The sequence below is a fragment of the Spinacia oleracea genome, chromosome 1 (genome assembly GCF_020520425.1).
Source record: "Spinacia oleracea cultivar Varoflay chromosome 1, BTI_SOV_V1, whole genome shotgun sequence".
Classification (NCBI taxonomy): Eukaryota; Viridiplantae; Streptophyta; class Magnoliopsida; order Caryophyllales; family Amaranthaceae; genus Spinacia; species Spinacia oleracea.
The window spans coordinates 74,246,332-74,265,742 of record NC_079487.1 but is presented as its reverse complement, the minus strand read 5'-3'; the positions used below and the strand labels follow the sequence as shown (position 1 = coordinate 74,265,742).

At 33.9% G+C, this 19,411-nt stretch overlaps 1 protein-coding gene and 2 long non-coding RNA genes across 3 annotated transcripts; 1 reads left to right on the top strand and 2 right to left on the bottom strand.

Annotated features, from left to right (window-relative positions):
- Positions 1-1,230: 1,230 nt before the first annotated feature.
- Positions 1,231-2,552, bottom strand: LOC130465946 (uncharacterized). Its single transcript, XR_008925970.1, has 2 exons — positions 2,187-2,552; positions 1,231-1,994 (listed from the first exon to the last, which is right to left on the bottom strand). It is a non-coding gene; the product is annotated as an uncharacterized lncRNA (long non-coding RNA).
- A 2,589-nt stretch (positions 2,553-5,141) lies between these two features.
- On the bottom strand, positions 5,142-13,785 carry LOC110778373 (cytochrome P450 714A1). The gene is made up of 5 exons (XM_021982929.2): positions 13,336-13,785; positions 8,299-8,525; positions 6,471-6,721; positions 5,783-6,176; positions 5,142-5,680 (listed from the first exon to the last, which is right to left on the bottom strand). The coding sequence occupies exons 1-5, from the start codon at positions 13,643-13,645 to the stop codon at positions 5,255-5,257; spliced, it is 1,608 nt and encodes a 535-aa protein (XP_021838621.1). The 5' UTR covers positions 13,646-13,785; the 3' UTR covers positions 5,142-5,254.
- A 2,225-nt stretch (positions 13,786-16,010) lies between these two features.
- On the top strand, positions 16,011-17,289 carry LOC110778371 (uncharacterized). The gene is made up of 2 exons (XR_008925969.1): positions 16,011-16,567; positions 16,823-17,289. It is a non-coding gene; the product is annotated as an uncharacterized lncRNA (long non-coding RNA).
- The last annotated feature ends 2,122 nt before the right edge of the window (positions 17,290-19,411 follow it).

The following is a 19,411-nucleotide window of genomic DNA, read 5'->3' as shown; positions in this document are numbered from 1 at the left end:
CGTCTGTCGTTTGATATTTGCGGGCGTCACGGCCAACCATTGTACCTTAGTCCGTCGTTTGATGTTTACAGGCGTCATGGCCAACTGTTGTATCTTAGTCTGTCTTCTGATGTTTACAGGCGTCATGGCCAACTGTTGTATCTTAGTCTGTCGTCTGATGTTTAGAGGCGTCATGGCCAACGATTGTATCTTAGTCTGTCGTCTAATGTTTACAGGCGCCATGCCCAACTGTTGTATCTCAGTCGGTCATCTGATGTTTACAGGCGTGCCTCTATTGTCGCTGTTGTGTGACATCTATCGTATGCAGGCGATATAAGCCTTTTCGTTTGTTCGTAGTCATGCGAAGAATTTAGAGAAGGAAGTTGCGTCGATTGGGCATAATGTCGAATTATTTTAGTCGGATGTAATGTCGTGTGAGGGTAGGTAGCAGGAGACTAAGTTGAAGTTATAGGTGAATGGAGTGAATGATTTGAAGCAACCTTATGACGAATGTCAAGAAGATTCGAAGGGTTGTGAGGTTTCCTATAACATGAGGACAAGGGATAAGATGTTTTGATGGTGTAGTCTATGGCATAAGACTTTAGCCTATGGGATTTGTAGAACAGCAATTTAAGTAGGTTTTGAGCATTCTGGGCTTGCTTTGTTTTTCGTCAGTGTTGAGGGGGAAAGACATGTGTTTTTCTATTTTGTATTTGGCGATTGGTTAGGCGTTTGGACAAGCGTCGGGGGTGCATACATGTCGATAGCTTTTACGCTGTCTCTGCTGTTCGCTGTGAAATAGATGTCACCTGTGAGGTACTCAAAGAACGAAGTTATGTGCGCATAAATAGTACCTGGGTCGTCTGTAGTAGTCGCGCTTAGAAGCGACATGTCATCGTTGGGATCCAATTAGTTTAAGGGTCGTGACCTTGGAGGCGTCGTCGCTTGTATTTTACGGCGTCGTTTGTTGATGTCGTCTTCTGATGACGTCGTTCGCTGCTGTTGCCGTTGGTGATATCGTTAAGAAGTGATCCGTAGAAAATACAAAAGGTAGAGGTGGACGTTTGCTTGATGCGATGTTAGTGTTGGTTTTCAAACAAATAAGATGAAACATAAATATAATATAATTGCGTTTGGAAAGAGATATTCAAAGCGACAGATGACAAAAATTGAAATTGAACTTTAATCGCAGTGTAGTGAAAAATGTAATAAATTAATTAACGCACGAAGTAAGTGTTAGATATTACTTAATATGGGCTCGTGTAACGAAATTACGTCGTGTCGCTGACTGTCCCTTGATGACGATTCTACAATCAACAGCATTCTCCTGATGTCGTGGCACCTCTCGTCGCCGATCTTGTTTTCGTTCCTGAGATCATTGTCATCGCTTGTATCATCGTCGTCACATCTGGCGTCGTCCCGTCACGTTGAATGAGATTGACGCATCGCTGGTCTTGACACTATCCATTCCAACGTTGGTCGACTTATTGGTTGATCCTCGCAATGTGGCACAAGAAGGAGCATATGGTTAATGTGAATTCCTTATACTGTCTTAAGTGGACTTTTTCTTAACGTCTTTGGTAAAATCATTTGACAAACTTACATTACAATATGTCGTAAATTCAAATACATGTGAACTCTTTATAAATTACCTTTCTTGTTAATCGGTTGACGTCTTATCACTTGTCGTCTTTGGGAAACCCAATGACTTCTCTTTATCCGCCTATTTCGACATGTGATAGTGGTTTAGCCCCAGTGTCCGTACATTTGTCTTAGCGTCGTACCTGTTACCAAAATCTTACGACAAGATCATCATGAAAATAAATTGTATCACATCGTCAGTTAAATTTCAAAGTTGTAACAAGTATATTAAACTGAACGGGAGTATGTACTATCTTGCCCCCCTGTGGCGGCTTTAGGAAGATATCATGACTGAAGTCGGCCACAGATATGATGACGTTCGTTTATATTTGACTTCGTACATGCGTGCCAGCATGATGCAACCTCTAAACGTCCTGTCAAGTCAAATTACCTCAAAACGATTTGATAAAATGGTTTAGTCATTAGAAAAATTGAGACATTCATGGTGCGATGCAAAAATTTATTAGTTAACTTGATGAACGTTGAATACGAGACATATTAATACAAGAGAACAACAATGAATGAATTGAAATGAGAAAGTGTGTGAAAAATAGTTTAGAAGTTACTCATGTGTCATCATGGTCATTGATGATGATTATTCGACATTCTGATTTCCTTAGCTTTCTCGGTAGTCTGGTGGCGTCGTGTCATCGGTCATTGCCATCTCGTGGCGTCGGGGCATACCGTCATGATCAAGGTAATATGTTGTCATTAATATACATACTAACGCGTATAGTCGCGGCATGTCGTTAGTAAATGAAAAATAGTTATCACGGATGATATATGAGAAAATTTCAATAGGATATGAGGTGTTAGTTTATAAAATTTTGACGTCACTAATAAATGAATTGAGTCACTCATACCATTCGATTGTGTTGATGACCCTCACGATCTGCGATGTACGTGGCAGCGACAATACGTGTATATTATAAATAAAATATAACTCACTTCGAAAGTATGTTCGTACCTTTAGCCCCCATTGATATTCATGTATCAATCAACGATCTGTTGGAGAACTTACGAAGAAATATATTGTTAAAATAAAGATGTTCGACAATCACTTCTACGTACCATGTTTAACGCCGAGAAACTTCTTGTCGTCATAGGGGTAACCAGAATGGTCGCGTCCTGCTGTCGTGGCGTCATGTTGTATCGTCGTGACCTCATGTCGTGTCGTGACCTCGTGTAACACTTCTAACGTTGGTCGCCTGCTTTACTCACGACCTTGCCAAGCGACACGTCAGTACCTATAGACAAGACAGTACCTTGTCACCTGCATTCTAACGTCGGTCCCCTGATGTACTCATGACCTAGCCAAGCGACACGTCAATACCTGTAGACAAGACAATACTTGGCGACACGACATGATCAAACGACAAGTGGTGACGATGTTAGTACAAAAGGTAGGATAACAACGTATAGCATATATTTCAAAGTGCTTTTGGAAATTAAAACAAGCAAAGTATACTATATAAAAAGAAAATCAAGTATAGTATATGAAAATTAAATGAGATAGAGTATACTATATGCTCCCCTGTGGCGACTTCAGGACAACTACAAGTTCTCCTATTTGATACTTGGACTGAAGTTAGCCACAAAATCTAGTATTGCCGACAATTTGTTGTTGAATCTCCATTTGTCGCCTTCGTTTTTGGAGACGTCGTCGACTGATGTGGAGGTGACGTCGGACGAAACTATGTTGACGTCATGTCATTGGTGGATGACGTCACGTGTTCGCATCTGTTTTAGTGACAACAAGGACTAGAAACAATATTAGTTTAAATTAAAATCACTGGGGTTGAGTTTTATACCATACTTCTCGCGACGTCAAGTGATCAAATCGTCTCGAGATCTTATCAAGGTACGAGACAACTCATATTGTATCTTGTTTGTGGTGACATCTGCATGATGGTCCGTGACGTCTAGACCGAAACCTGTCACGTATTCGAAAACGAGGCCAAACGATTAGAGTTGAATATTATAAATATTAGTACCTATTTTCGATGTCATCAAGCGTTGGTGTCGTTGTTGTCACGATATGCATTATCTAGGTTGAATTCGACCACTCAGACGCGTCACTTCTAGCGATGACACCTGCTGATGTCGACACCTGATCTGACGACGACATGTACCCTGACGTCATTCCATATTCCATTGACTAACGAGCCTGGCGACGACACCTGACCCGTCGACGACACCTGACCCGTCGATGACGCTTGACCTTCGACGACACCTGACCCGTCGACGACACCTGACCGTCGACGACACCTGACCGTCGACGACACCTGACCCGTCGGTGACTCCTGACCGGTCGACGACACCTGATCCGTCGACGACACCTGACCGTCGACGACACCTGACCGTCGACGACGCCTGACCCGTCGACGACACCTGTCATGTTGATGACATGTGCCCTGACGTAGCTCTCTCATGGTGGCGACAAAGTATGACAACAATCCATAGCCTGACGACAAATTTATTGGTGAACCCAAGTGGGTCGGATATTGTGTTTGAGAGAATATTTGTGGATATGTGTTTGAAGATAAATCTAGCCATCTCCCCACAGACGGCGCCAAACTATTTATGCCAAATTTCGTATGGACGACCTTTGGTTGGGACATAGACGACTAGATTAAATATAGCAAATAAATAACAAGAAATAAAGGGCGGAAAATAAAGAGAGGCGAGACAAGAGATGGTGACGCGGAAAACCCGAAAGGGATAAAAACCGCGGGTGGCCATGAGTCCACCAATTCACTATGTTGTCGGCATAAATAGCCTAGGTGAGTACAAGTACAATGCTTATTTGCGTATATGTAGACATAGCTAATAATGAAGCATAAATGTGAGAAGGCATAGGCGATACGACGGATAAACGGGTAGGGGATCGTCGGGAAAGGCAGTCGTTGGTAAGTATTTATGAGTGATATATATGGCGTACGTAGCATTTGCAGTATTGGAAAGGTTAATTTGTGAGAGTATATGGATCAAAGAGAAGGCAGGGAGTAAATGACAATGATTAATGATTAGGCATGCTTAGTGGAATATCCATGTGGAACTAAGTGGAGGAAGGCTTCTTCTTATTTGTGTCTCATGGGCTACGGGAAATAAAATGGTATTAGGGGAATGAGATGATAAAGTTAGGTAGTTGGCGGAGAAGTATTAGGTTAAGCCGTAGGTATTCTGGATGGAGATTGGAGATGTCCTCTCATCGTAGACTGATGGTCTTTATATAGCACTAGGTCAAGCATAGGAGGCAGAATAATGTCGTTAGTTGTCCCTTGATACTCTCAACTGATCCCTTGATTTCCTCTAACCGTTTGCTTGATCCTTGCTAGCTTCCTTGACCTTGTCCAACAAGCATATAGTGGAGATGATGGCTCCTTGAATATAGGAACCAACCTTGACTGCTTCCTTAATAGGATCCGAGGACGGACTGACTTGCGATGACTTGTTCCAGCGTCGACCTCACGTCGTACAAAACGACCAATAACAATATGTAATTTTAATACTTTATAAGATAAAGGTCCCTTAAAAGGGTGAACCATTTTATTATTTATAATTGTACCTACAGAGAAGCCAAAGCTTAAGAAAACAAGAGTTTGAGAAAAACATATTGTTGCTAATAAAGTTGTCATATTCTCTTAATAAGAATATGCACACCATGCTTAGGCTCAACAATCATTCTATAAGCAGGCAAATGTCTATAATTAGGGGACAAAGTGAAGCTAAACCTATAGACAATATTACAAAGCAAGAGCTTCAATTGCACCATGGCAAAGTTTTTGCCTAAGCATAATCGTGCGCCAAGTCCAAAAGGAAGATATGCTTGGGGTACTTTGCAAGCATTGGAAACTCCATTAGCAAACCTTTGAGGCTTGAACTCATTGGCATCAGGACCCCATATTTCTTGGTCTCTATGCAATGTGGGTATCAAAGTCCATATGCACACCCCTTTTGGAACCACAATATCTCCCATTTGAAACTCTTCTAGTGCTTCCCTTGATATGAAGGCTGCTGGTGGGTACAGTCTTAGGGTTTCTTGAATCACCATTGTCACCTGCGGTTTATTCAAGTCGAGTCAGTTTTACCAAGTCTACCTACAACCCTTAGATAATTTCGTTAGGTGATGTATACATAGAAATAAGGTTAAGGGAAATACCGATTTCATCTTAAGAAGAGTCTCAACATCAGGAACAAGAAGATGGCGATCATCATTATTAACTCCACAAAATTGATTAACCTCATCCCTAATGTTATGTTGCCATTCAGGGTGCAATGCCAACAACATCAAGCACCAAGAAGCAGCCACAGCCGTTGATTCGTGGCCAGCAAAGTAGATGTTCTTACAGTTGTCAACAATCAACTGCTTGGATGAACCCTTGTCCAAATCAGGGTCATCCATTGCCCCTTCCAGAATCCATTGCATAAGGTCCTTCTCAGAGGAACATCTCTTAGAGCATTCTTGAACTCTCTCTTGAACTGCCTCCCAAATTAGTGACTCTATTTCTTTTTCCAAGGAATTCACCTCCTTCTGAACTTTGGTGTTTAAGAACCTGCCAAAACCAATTAACCAAATATATATATATACGTAGTATATATGTTGTTTTAATCTCAAGGAAAAAGTACCTTAATTTGGTCATTTATGCACTAATTAATGCATGTGCATCAACAAATAGTAAGCTAGTATGTTTATAAATTAAATTTGGTGTGCATTAGAACTCGAAAGGCTAAAAAAATATATTGAGCTAGTTTCACGTATAACTAATGAAGTAAGGTCTTGTTCTTTTGGACTAACTGAGTGCAAAGTATCATCTAATGGACCGATTAATTAAAGCATAGGATCGAACCTGATTGTGGGCACTTTGAAGAGGAAATTTTGTTGGGAGAGGAGTTTTTGGAGAGTCCTTAGCTTTAAGAAAACCATCTTGCCTTTAGAATAAGAGGTGCCAAAGCAAGCCCTTGAGATCATGTCACCTGAAGTAGCCCTTAAATCTTCATCAACTCTAACTTCTGCTATTGACCCACCTTGGGCTTCAATACAAGCTTCCCATTTTCCTAACATTTCTTGGGCTGACTCTTTCATCAAACCCATCATTGACTGTCCACATTTTTATTATTAAGATAGATATTTTAAACAATTGAATTAAACCAATTCTTAATTCTATGAACAACTTAAGTACGGAGTACATAACATGCATGCAATGCGACATTAAAGACGAGAGTGATGGATAGATCAGTTGGTTAGAGCTTCTATCCCGATTTCAGGTGATCCTGGGATCGATTCTCATCCCCATCCTTGTGGATCATTCGCACCAAAAAAAATGCGACATTAAAGAATTTGTTCACTTCACATGGTTTATTATGATTTTTTTAGTTTTTGGCCTGGTCTGAATCTTTCTTATGATCCGAGAAAATTAAGTCATAAGAAAAGAATAAAGTGAAGAGACACCCTATTTTAGTCAATTACTCCTTCCTGAATTACTAGTCATATATGCTTCATTTAATGTTGGGAAAAAGTTGTTATAGTTTCTACAAGAGAAATGGTTTATAGCTGAATTTCTGAATTATGATAAGGATTTTTCGTGTTTTACCACCTTAAAATCTCAAACTTTTGTTTACCACCTAAAAAAGATAAAAAAAAAGTTATTTTACCACCTTTTAAAATCAAGGTTAATGGAATCGTTACTGGTCCAAATTCAACGGCTAATATAGCATTTTCCTTATAAAAATCTACACGTTTTTAAACATGTTGTATAATATAAGTTTGTAATTTCATTAATTTGGATATTTGAAGTACAAATATGGATGGTGAGAATTGAAGACAGCTAAAGCAGAAGGTGAAAAATTGAAAGAGAAGGAAGAGTAAAGATAAAACGTCGCATAAATTGGGTAAAGCGCACACTACAAGAATTTGTTTCTTTAACGACAACCTAATTACGACGGGTCAAAAATTCCGTCGCAAAAGTCTTTTGCGACGGGACTAACAACCAAACAATGACGGGAATAACCGTCGCAAAATGTCTTTTACGACGGGTTAACGATTTTGGGATTTTCTATTAACGACGGCCCCCTTTTATGACGGGTTCGCGACAGGAAATTCCGTCGTTAATCAACGATTATCGGCCTTTCGCGACGGGATTTCCCGTCGTTAATAGTACATTTTCTTTTAGTGAGCATTGGGGGAAACTTAATTTGTATGCCCCACTAACGGCGTCGTTAATTTTGTCGATAAAATGTGGTAAAATGATTTTTTTTTTATAGGTGGTAAAATAAAAGTTTGAGATTTTTAAGTGATAAAATACAAATTTGAATTTTTCTTGGTGGTAAATCAAAAAAAAAACTCTGATAATAGGTGTAATACAACTTATAAGTAGAAATGGGGTACATGGGGAGATAATAGGCGTAATACAACTTATAAGGGTTTTTGTATAAGGAATTTGGACGATGTTAAATATATTCAATGCATGATGTGCATGTAATACCGGGGGATGGATTCTACTCGTGACGGTTCTTTTCTTTTTAAGGACATTAGTAGTGTATACGGTATACCTAAGGGTATCACAACATAATTGTATGTGTGACGTATATAAGTATATAATCTAGATATTCGTATTAAGGTAAGCCGAATCATTATACATAGATATCAACATGAAAATGAACCTGTAGAAAACATACCTTAACTTTGTCCATAAAGAATTGGGCAGCAATGATTTTCCTTTGTTGAGCCCAAAGAGTACCATTTGATCTCAAAATTCCATTGCCAAGCATAGGAGCAAGTGCTTTGGTTACGTAAGTTGGCTTACCCAAATGTAAAGTCATGCTTTGGCTCATCTCGCGCACTAATTCTGGATCATTTACGTACAAGTGTTGCCTATTTCCTGTTGAATATGTGTACATTCGACCTGTTTCGAGTAAGAGAAGGGATCAAGGACTATATAATTCAGTAACTTCGTCAATTTTCGAGAACCAGAACTTTTTAAATAGTACTATGACTTTTCATGTTTTTGTCAACCAAATAACTCTATTTCATTCGTACTTTAAAAAAACTGAATTTTCAATTTCTCATATATTGTTGCGTAAATTTTAGGACATAGCAATAAGAGCTTTTTAACGAGATTTGCTTCTTAATTTTGAGGTATTGCTAGCACAAACCACTTTAAGGGAGGTTACTTAAAACAAACATATTTGCATATCATAAAGTAATAAAGCCAAATAATATTTACAAAAGCTTATATAAGATGGGTCTTATATATAAGACGGAAATCTTATTAAATAGTTATACTTTTTAATCAAATAGTTATATTCCACTATTATTAATTATACTCTTCTATTAAATAGTTATAGTAGTTTCTAGTCAAATAGTCATATTTTTTAATGCTACATTAGCAACCTTACGCATATACTCAAATAGTCATATGTGGATCCCGACATAAATCTATAGATTTTTCTATTATTAATTTATTAGCATAAGGTTTGTTGGGAATGGAATTTATAAAATGATGATTTGACATAGAAATAAACCTAGCTTGTGAAGGTTGTGGGTGGAGAACCGGCTAATGGAAAGTAATTTCCATAACAAAGCTTGGGTCCCGTAGCGTTGGTTCTAGTCATGTGAGATCTTGTTAAATTCGTCAAAATATATTTTTTAAATATTTTTTTTTTTTTATCTTCGAGTCTTTTATGTGACCAGCCACCATTAAGTTGATGATGTGGCATGTTCACACTTATAAATAATTCCAACACGTTTAAGACCTACCGCATTGACCAACAGAACCTAAAAGTAACACCAACATAGAAAATAAAGTAACAACAGTTTATACAGGAAACCTCTAACATGAAATTGAAGAAACTACAATAAAACAAGAAAAGTAACATCGAATACAATATATAAGTAACCCCAGCATAGAAAGTCAAATAACATCAGGCTATACAAAGAACCTCTAACATAAAATTGAAAAGGCTGCAATAAATAAAAGTAACACCAGCATAGGAAATCAAGTAACACCAGTCAATATCAGGAATCTCTAACATGACATTGAAGAGCTTGCAATAAAATAAGAAAAGTAACAACTAATACAATGTATAAGTAACACCATCATATAAAGTCAAGTAACATTAGTTGACACAAGGAACCTCTAACATGAAATTGAATAAACTAGAATAAAACAAGAAAAGTAACAGCGAATACAATGTATAAGTAACACCAGTCTATACAATGAACCTCTAACATGAACCTGTAATAAAATCAGAAAAGTAACAACGAAAAAAATGCATAAGTAACATCAGCATAGAAAGTCAAGTAACAATAATTTATACAAGGAATCGTTATCATGAAATTGAATAAACTGCAGTAAAACAAGAAAAGTAACAATGAATACAACGTATAAGTAACATCGACATAGAAAGGGGACTAACATTCAAGAACGGAGAGAGTATTTGGTATAAACTATAATTATTTATTAGAAAATAAACTTTTTAATTGAAGAGTATATTTATTTGTAGTAGAATATAACTATTTGATCATATTGAGTAATTATTTGATTAAATATATAACTATTTGATAAAAAGTTGGTGTTGTACATGATATATAAGACGGTTATATTAATGAATTGAAAAAATAATAAATACTTCCTCGTTCGTTTTTTTACTCGTAATTTTGGTCATTTTCACGCATGTCAATGCACAACCTTGACAATATCTTAATTCTCTTTAAGCAAGAGATATAAAAAGTTGATAATATGAAAATAAACATTGACACGAATCTAACAAGATCTCACATGATTACTACCTTGTTTCATCTTACATATATATATAAAACAACAACAATATTCAAACTAGAACATGTAAATAGTGTAAAAAGTCCAAATCTTGTGTATATTAAAAAATGAAGGAAATAATAAATAAATAAATAAATAATAGTAAATGATTATTATAAATAATAGTATTTAATAAATAACAAATAATAATTATATAAAAAGAATAATAAATAAAAACTAATGTAAATAATAAGTTGAATTGAATTGAACTGAAAAATAAAGCCTGAAATAAATTAAAGTAAAAAAAAAAACAGTGTTCACATGGACGAGTTATAAATTTGCCTAAAAATATTTTCGCCTACTTTTAAATATTTGATGCCAATCACTTCATTCTCAATCAAGTACACCGCAATATCTTAGTCATATCCATTGCTAAGATTCCCATGTTTCCTTGACATTCATGGCTTATCTGGATTTATTTGGCCTTTTTGTGCTTATTAGTACGACTCAGTGACTCACATATTTACGGAGTATAATTTTATACCATACACATACACTTATTATTATAACTTATCAATAATTCTACTACGATAATCACTTTCTCCTTTATTATGTTCTTATGTGGATTGAACCAATCACATTCACATACTACAAATATCTTCATCTACTATGCTTTTCATGTTTTCTACGGCCTCAATTTCTTTCAAGGAACTTTTAAGAATTTGTATGCCATCAACTTCTACAAATGATTAGTTCTATTTTACTTTTTTTTACATTAAATTGGGAAAATAATACGTCCGTACCCAACTTTTAGATTTTAGTACTTCATATAATATTTTTCAATTCTTTTTTATTTAAAGCATGAAAGAAAAAATTTCATTACAATGAAGTCATACCGCATGTCGACATCTATAATTATATTTTTTCATAAACACGAACAAATAAAAAATATTAAAACAAATTCATTTTTCAAGATATGTCATTGCAAATAAATTCAATAATAACTTCAAGATCACGTATTGTATGTAGCCATGAAACATGCCTGACTTATGATACTACATAATCCCTTCAACTTGAATGTTAGTTTCTTTTAGTCTAAGACAATTCAACAAAAGTGCAATTGTCACATGAATTTCAATAAACTTTTCGTATTTTTTTAGCAGTTACATGTTGACAGTACAAAAATTAAAGAAACATACTCCTAAAAAGTACTGCCGAAAATAGTAATTGTGACTCCTAAAATAATCCGAATATTAATACAACTCCCCAATTTTTGGGGGTTTATAGTTTGTCAACTACGTTGAGTCTCTCCCGTTTTAGGAGAGACTTCATATACCTTTTCAAGAAGGCATCTGGTCACTGTCTTAGTTGGTTCAATCTGAGTGGATTATCTATCATTTCGTGTCTCTCTTTATCGTTCAAGTGTCACAGGGTTTCAATGACTTCCTTTCAACTACAAGCTTGCTTCGAGCCAAGTGAAAATGGGAATGTAAAAATTTTATGAGGCTTCATTAGTCAATGGCTGAAGATCAAAGTTTTCACTACCTTTGCGGTTTTAAAATTTTACTATTTAATTTGTTTTGTAAGAGCTAGTAAAGCTCTAATAGTAGTTTGTTGAATATGTGATCGTCTTCAATTATGTATGTTTGCGCCTATGTCAAAAAAGGAAAAAAAAGAGAAATATATAGAAACATAGAATATTGTCATCGATATAAACATTAACCCATTTTTTTAGGAAAAATTGATACTGACAGCCCCAACTATGAGCACTTCACTTTAAAAGGTCTCAACTTTAGATTATTCTAGAATGGTCTTAACTTTGAGGTGTGTTTTTCCAGAATGTTCCTTTACCTTAATTAAACGTACTGTTAATTAAGTTGATTTAAGAATATCATATTATTCCGTTAAATTCATTTAATTAAAAAAATATGATTATTACATGAGAGATATGAGTCTTAATAAGTTATATAGCACTTAATTTTAACTAAGAGACTGTTTTTGAAAAGGACTCTATATAGTAGGGACACTATGAGATAATCAAAAGTTGGGACCTTTTAAAGTAAATCGGTCATAGTTGGGACCGACATTATCAAAATTTCCTTTTTTTTTTATAAACACCATTTGATAATCGACTATCAGAACACATGTAACATCATATCACTCAACTAGTGTATTACTCCGATAATAATAAATTAGTTTTTGGGCCCGGGCGATACTCCAAGTTACTACATTCATTACTAGAATTTGAGTCATTAATGACGGGCCAAAAATCCCTTTGTAAATGCCTTTTGTGACGGGATTAACAACTAAATATAGACGGTAGACGGTAACAACCGTCACAAAAGCCTTTTATGACGAGGTAACGATGGAAATTTCCATCATTGACGACCCCCTTTTATGACGGGTCAATATTGACCTTTAACGACGAAATTTTCCTTTATTAATGGAACAATTTCGTTTAGTAATTTAGTAACATTTACATTTATTTATTTTTATTTTTACAATGATAACATGAAATATGTCATGTCGTAATAAATGTTTTAATGTTTACACAAAAAGTTTTGGGTTCAAAGTTCAAACCTTATTCAAATCATATTTCACAATTTTTCTGCCAAATTTTGTCAAAACGAAATACGTTAGAACATTTAGGCGGGATTTTTTAATGAGAAAATCACAATTGTACTTCTAAAATGTATAGCACTAAACCTTGCATTATCTTGAAAGTTAAAAGGCAAAAGCAACCTAATCCTCTTCCTACATATTCCTTTTATTAAATTACTTAACTTGCTAATCAAATGTGACTCTATATTATACGTGTTGTCTCCATGTATTGAGAGGGCGTGTAATAGAAGATATTATTGTTGAACCATGTAAATGAGATTCCGACACTCATTAATTAATTTAGGTAAGCCGTATCATAATTGACGCAAAATATATAAAGTAAAACAATACATACCGTATTGATTCCTCCACTGTTCAAAGTAAGGAAAGAGGATACAAGTATAATCATGACCCACAATTTCATCATGGGAAGAAGTCTTAGCGACCATAGATTGAATCCTCTGCATCTCAGGAACATTTCCAAGGAAATAAGAAGGTGAAGGTCCATTGATGCCATAACTTCTAAGCTTCCTCCTTTGTATTTCAGACTTCACCCACATATTTTTCTTACAAAACTTAAATATTATACTTATCACCCCACACCATAAAATAGAAACTAAAATCAATATTTGTAAATCAGAAAAAACACCAAAATTATTCATCATTTTTCTCTGTTTTTTTTCTACTTCTTTTTATGGGTAAGTGGAGTGAGGAGAGGAGAGAGAACAGAGAAGAGTTGATGTGTGTACGTTAATTTGCACATGATATATAGAAGATGTGTCTCCTAAAAGCAAGATGCTTATGCTAATAGTGATGAAAGAGTATGAAACGGTTGTACTTGTATTAATTTATGTGGAGGTAAGATATGTAACATCATTGACGATTGTATTTGTGACCACCATGGTGATAAAGAATGTACGTACCTGGTATAAAAATAATACTACCTCCGTTTCAAAAAGATCTTTACAGTTACTATTTGCACGAACTCCAATTCAATATTTAACTAATAATATATCCAATTTTGTACGTGAAAAAATTATAAAAATTTGATATTCTGAAAATACATCCCAAGACCAATCTAACAAGATCTTACATGTAACGTTTTGATGTATATAATGGTGAGAATTTACGGTCAAAGTTCTTATACTTTGGACATATTTTCCAAAGCGTAAAGAACTTTCTAAAACGGAGGTAGTATATAATGATGTTGTTGGTTCGTCTTTGTTTGTCCTTGGCCCTGTTCTTTTGGACTTTTTTGCAGTTCAGTTCAGTTCAGTTCAGCTCCATTAAGGTCAGTTCAGTTCAGTTCACTTCAGCTTCATTCAGTTCAATTCAGTTCAGTTCAAAAGAACGGATTCATCTTTCTTTGTAATTATTTTTATTCTTGATATTGCAATTAAAATTGACATTTATAACTTATATAATAATTATTATTATCGTTATTATTACTTAAATATTACTATTATTATATTAATATTATATGTAATTATTGTTATTAATAAATAATTATGATTATTGTAGTTATTATTTATTATTATGAGTATTATTATAAATATTAACATTATATTTATGATTTATTATTAATTATTAATTATTAATTATTTTATTATTTATTATTTATTATTTATTATTTATTATTTATTATTTATTATTTATTATTTATTATTTATTATTTATTATTTATTATTTATTATTTATTATTTATTATTTATTATTATTATTATTATTTATTATTTATTATTTATTATTTATTATTTATTATTATTATTTATTATTTATTATTTATTATTTATTATTTATTATTTATTATTTATTATTTATTATTTATTATTTATTATTTATTATTTATTATTTATTATTTATTATTTATTATTTATTATTTATTATTTATTATTTATTATTTATTATTTATTATTTATTATTTATTATTTATTATTTATTATTTATTATTTATTATTATTATTTATTATTTATTATTTATTATTTATTATTTATTATTTATTATTATTATTATTATTTATTATTATTATTTATTATTTATTATTTATTATTTATTATTTATTATTTATTATTTATTATTTATTATTTATTATTTATTATTTATTATTTATTATTTATTATTTATTATTTATTCAGTTACATTCAGTTCAGTTCAGTTCAGTTCGGTTCAGTCTCCATTAAGTTCAGTTCAGTTCAGTTCAGTTCATTTCAGTTCAGTTCAGTTCAGCTACATTAAGTTCAGTTCAGTTCAGCCAAATAAAGTTCAGAAGAACAGGGCCCTTGTCTAAAGCAAGGGGTGTATACGAACAAAATAGTCCGGTTAAGGTTTGGTTCGAGAGGTTCATTTGATAATGAACCACTTAACCTTAAATTCACTAGTGTTATTTTACCGTGTGCGTAAGGTAGTAATTTTTTCGAATTTTTCATGAAATATCCTCGAGTTTTAGCATAATTCACCAAACGTCCATCAAGTTTCAGAAATACATAAAATGCCCCTCACAAATGACTTATTATACCCAAGACACCCTTACTAATGACGTGCCGTTAATCCGTCGTTAGCCTAGTTTCATAATTTATCAAATCCCCTATTTTAATACCTATTTCACCAAATACCCTTATTCTGAAACATAATTCACCGAATACCCATAACTTAAAACTACCAATTTTGATGTTCAACGACTAGGTTTTGTATTTAAAAATTAGTTGTTGCTTATTGTTTGCTTATAAATACCACTTTTCTGACTGTTTATTGTAGCTTAGACATTTCTTTTGTTGATTTCATATCATTTTTGTCATGAGTTTTCTTTCAAAATCATCATCCACAGCCTATGAGTCCACGTATATAAGAGTCTGGGAGGTAAGAACCTTTTCGTTTCGCACAATGCCTTCGTGATCCACTAAAGTCATGATAATATCAAAGTCTAATTAAAACAAACGTAGTAAGAAAAGAAAATAATAACATTGATTATGTGTTCCATTCAATACAAAGCTCCACAATTTATAGGAATCAAAATAACAAACTAAGCCTAACAACCAGGGAGATATTCGCATGATCAGATTACATAAAAGTAGCTTACATAATCTCACCACTAACGACATACTCGTAACTAATTAAGCATCCTATGCTTTATTAACCAAGTAAACATAACAAAATGTTCCTAAACATTAGCCACTACTATTTTGTATCAATCAATATGTTGCTCCATATAACATCATTGTGTCTTTTCACATAAAAATCTCATATTTCTTAACGAGTACTCCATTTGTTCTAGCTAACATTAGCTTTGGAATAGTTGTCGGTGATTTTTTAGGATGTACAGTAAATATCACACAAAGATATACAAAGATCTCTCACTACTACAAAAAAAAGGCCTAAGGAACTATTTATAAGGCACCATAAAAATCATTAATCCGATTTCTTAGTTAAGGAAACCTTACACGAGAGATATATGGTTTCTTATAAGAAAAATAAGGAACCTTATATCACTAAAATGTGGTTTCTTAGATTTTATTTTAATATTTATTTATAATAGTGAGATATAGCAGGGCTGGAGATAAGGTACAAAGAACCGATTGCTCAAGATAAGGTATCTTTGCATTTTTCTAGAAAATAAAAAAGTGAATTATATTTTAATTAGCTTTAAATTTTGTTGGAGACTTAGTGGACGGTTATATATTTTCCAATTTCACATTTTCATCCTCTCTAAATATCTAATGATTCACACTTCCTCTCCCGTAATAAAAATATGATTTCTTTCTCTCTTAAATCTTAATCTACCATTTTCAATTGATCGTCTACCTTCACTTAATATAATCTAAATTTTTTCTCTCAACGTGAATAGTTTGTTTGCAGATCTGTGACGGCTGGCTTGTGAGAATCGGAACCGTGAAACTATCTCTAGCCTCCCTACACGCACCTGAATCATCGGGGATATTGTTTTAGTTCCTTGAGCAGGCATACCAAGCCTAGTCCGGCTGCCGACGACACTCATACTTGAGCAGACTCGTTCGAGCGGTTCACCGAAAGAATGGCGGCTGAGTTATAATTAATTGATCATATGCAACGCTAAATCTCGAGTCTCTTTTTCTTTCTTAACTGCTCAAAACCCCAAAATTACAATACGGGGATGCAATTTATCCAGCTTTGGTGTTAATTTGATTAATTTCCTATATAGTTGTATGTTTGGGTATGACTAATTTCTGTAACTTCGGTAAATTATTTTTCCGATTGCTTCGTTTTTCTTTTTTGGGTTTCTTCGATTTGTTTGTTCTTTTATCAATTATTTAAATGAATTGTTGTTTAAATCGATGGGATTCTAGAATTATTGTTTGGCATTGATTCATTGCAATCCATTGTTTAACCGTATATCCATTGGCAAAACAACAATTATGAACATGTTGTTCGCCTGTAATTTTCCTGAATAAAAATAAATTAAAATAAACCAATTATCATACATATTCGGTTATTATAAAAATAAAATCATACAAATTCGGTTTCTTAGATATGATCAAAGTTACCTACTTTCCAAAAACTTCGGTTTCCCTAGATATTGTCAAAGATACCTAGTTTCCAAAAACTTCGGTTTCTTAGCCTTCAAAATAATCCGCTCTTGAAACTATCAAAGAAACCAGACATTTGACATAATCTGGTCCCTTTGCTTAATCTAGGAGACCGGGCCACAAGTCTGGTTTCTTATGCAAAGAGACCTACTACCTAGGCACCGTACTTTTTCCGGTCTCTTAGACCTATTTTATCCGGTTTTTTAAGCCTTTTTTCTAGTAGTGTCTTTATCAACCTTAACTACACTTTATGTGATTAAATTAGTATTTGCAGCTTATTACATAGATTTATGTGATCCCTGTAGCAAAATTGGGAAGATGCATGGTACGGTTCTACTAGAGACTACCTGACAAGTTTGTCGTCATATACATCTATTATCTATAGTCTAAATATTTTATAAAACCTTCATCCCTTAATTTGTCTTAAAACCGATGAGTATCTTCAGTTCTCCATCATTTGTGTGATAGTTTGGGACTCTTACATATGTGGATTCATAGGGTGTGGATGATGATTTTGAAAGAAAACACATGACACAAATGATATGAAATCAACAAAACAATGTCTAAGCTACAATAAACAGTCAAGAAGGGGTATTTATAAACAAACAATAAGCAACAGCTAATTTTCAAACAAAAAACCTACCCTTTGAACATCAAAATTGGTAGTTTTAAGTTATGGGTATTTGGTGAATTATTTTTCAGAATAAGGGTATTTGGTGAAATAAGTATTAAAATAGGGGTATTTGGTAAATTATGAAACTAGGCTAACGGAGGACTAACGGCGGACTAACGACAAGTCATTAGTAAGGGTATCTTGGCTATTAAGTCATTTGTGAGGGGCATTTTATGTATTTCTGAAAGTTGATGGGCGTTTGGTGAATTATGCTAAAACTCGGGGGTATTTCATGAAAAATCCGTAATTTTTTGGATAAAAAATATAGTGTAATCATAAAAGCCAATTTTATTTGGCCGATTGAATAGGAACACATATTACCATCTTAATATTAGCACCACATGCCTTTATGAATTATGAAGTATAGCACAACCAACCAATATTAGGTTTATAAGAAAAAAATAAAAAAAACAAACCCTCATTCCCAATCTTATACATGCGTCGCTTCCTCCTTCCCAAACTCCATATTTTTCAAAGTCTCTGGTAAATCCACTCACTACTTCTCTACCGATGCCGCAACGGCAAGACCCTGATTTCCAGCAGATGTGAATACCGAGTTGAGCAACAACGACAACGACAAGACGCGAATCACATCCTCCGACGTCGGCTTTTTCTCTTGAGCTTTCCCCCCTAATTTTACTTGTAATTCTCGCCCCCCTATTCCCAAGCTTTAATTAATTTTGGAGTTATTTGGAGTCCATCTACCAAATTAATATGAGCTTGAGAGTAATATTCAACAAATGGTTCATTTCATATTTGACTTAGTTGAGAAAAGTAATAGAAAATTCGGAAATTTCATGAAATGCCCTCGAGTTTTGCCATAATTCACCAAACGCCCATCAAGTTTCAATAATTCATAAAATACCCCTCACAATTCGTACAAATACTCAACATACCCTTTCTAATAACGGGCCGTTAGTCCGCCGTTAGCCAAGTTTCCAATTCACCCAATTGCCCCTATTCTGAAACTTATTTCACCAAATGCCCCTATTATGAAACTTATTTCACCAAATGCTCCAAATTTAAATATAGCTATTCTGAATTTCCGACGGCTAGTTTTTGTGTTTGAAAACAGGTTCTTGGTCATGGTTGGCTATAAAACCCCTTTGCTGAATGGTTCTTGTATTTTAGATGTTATTTTACTTTACTTTGCTAATTTCATAAGATTTGTGTCATGAGTTTTCTTTCAAAATCATCT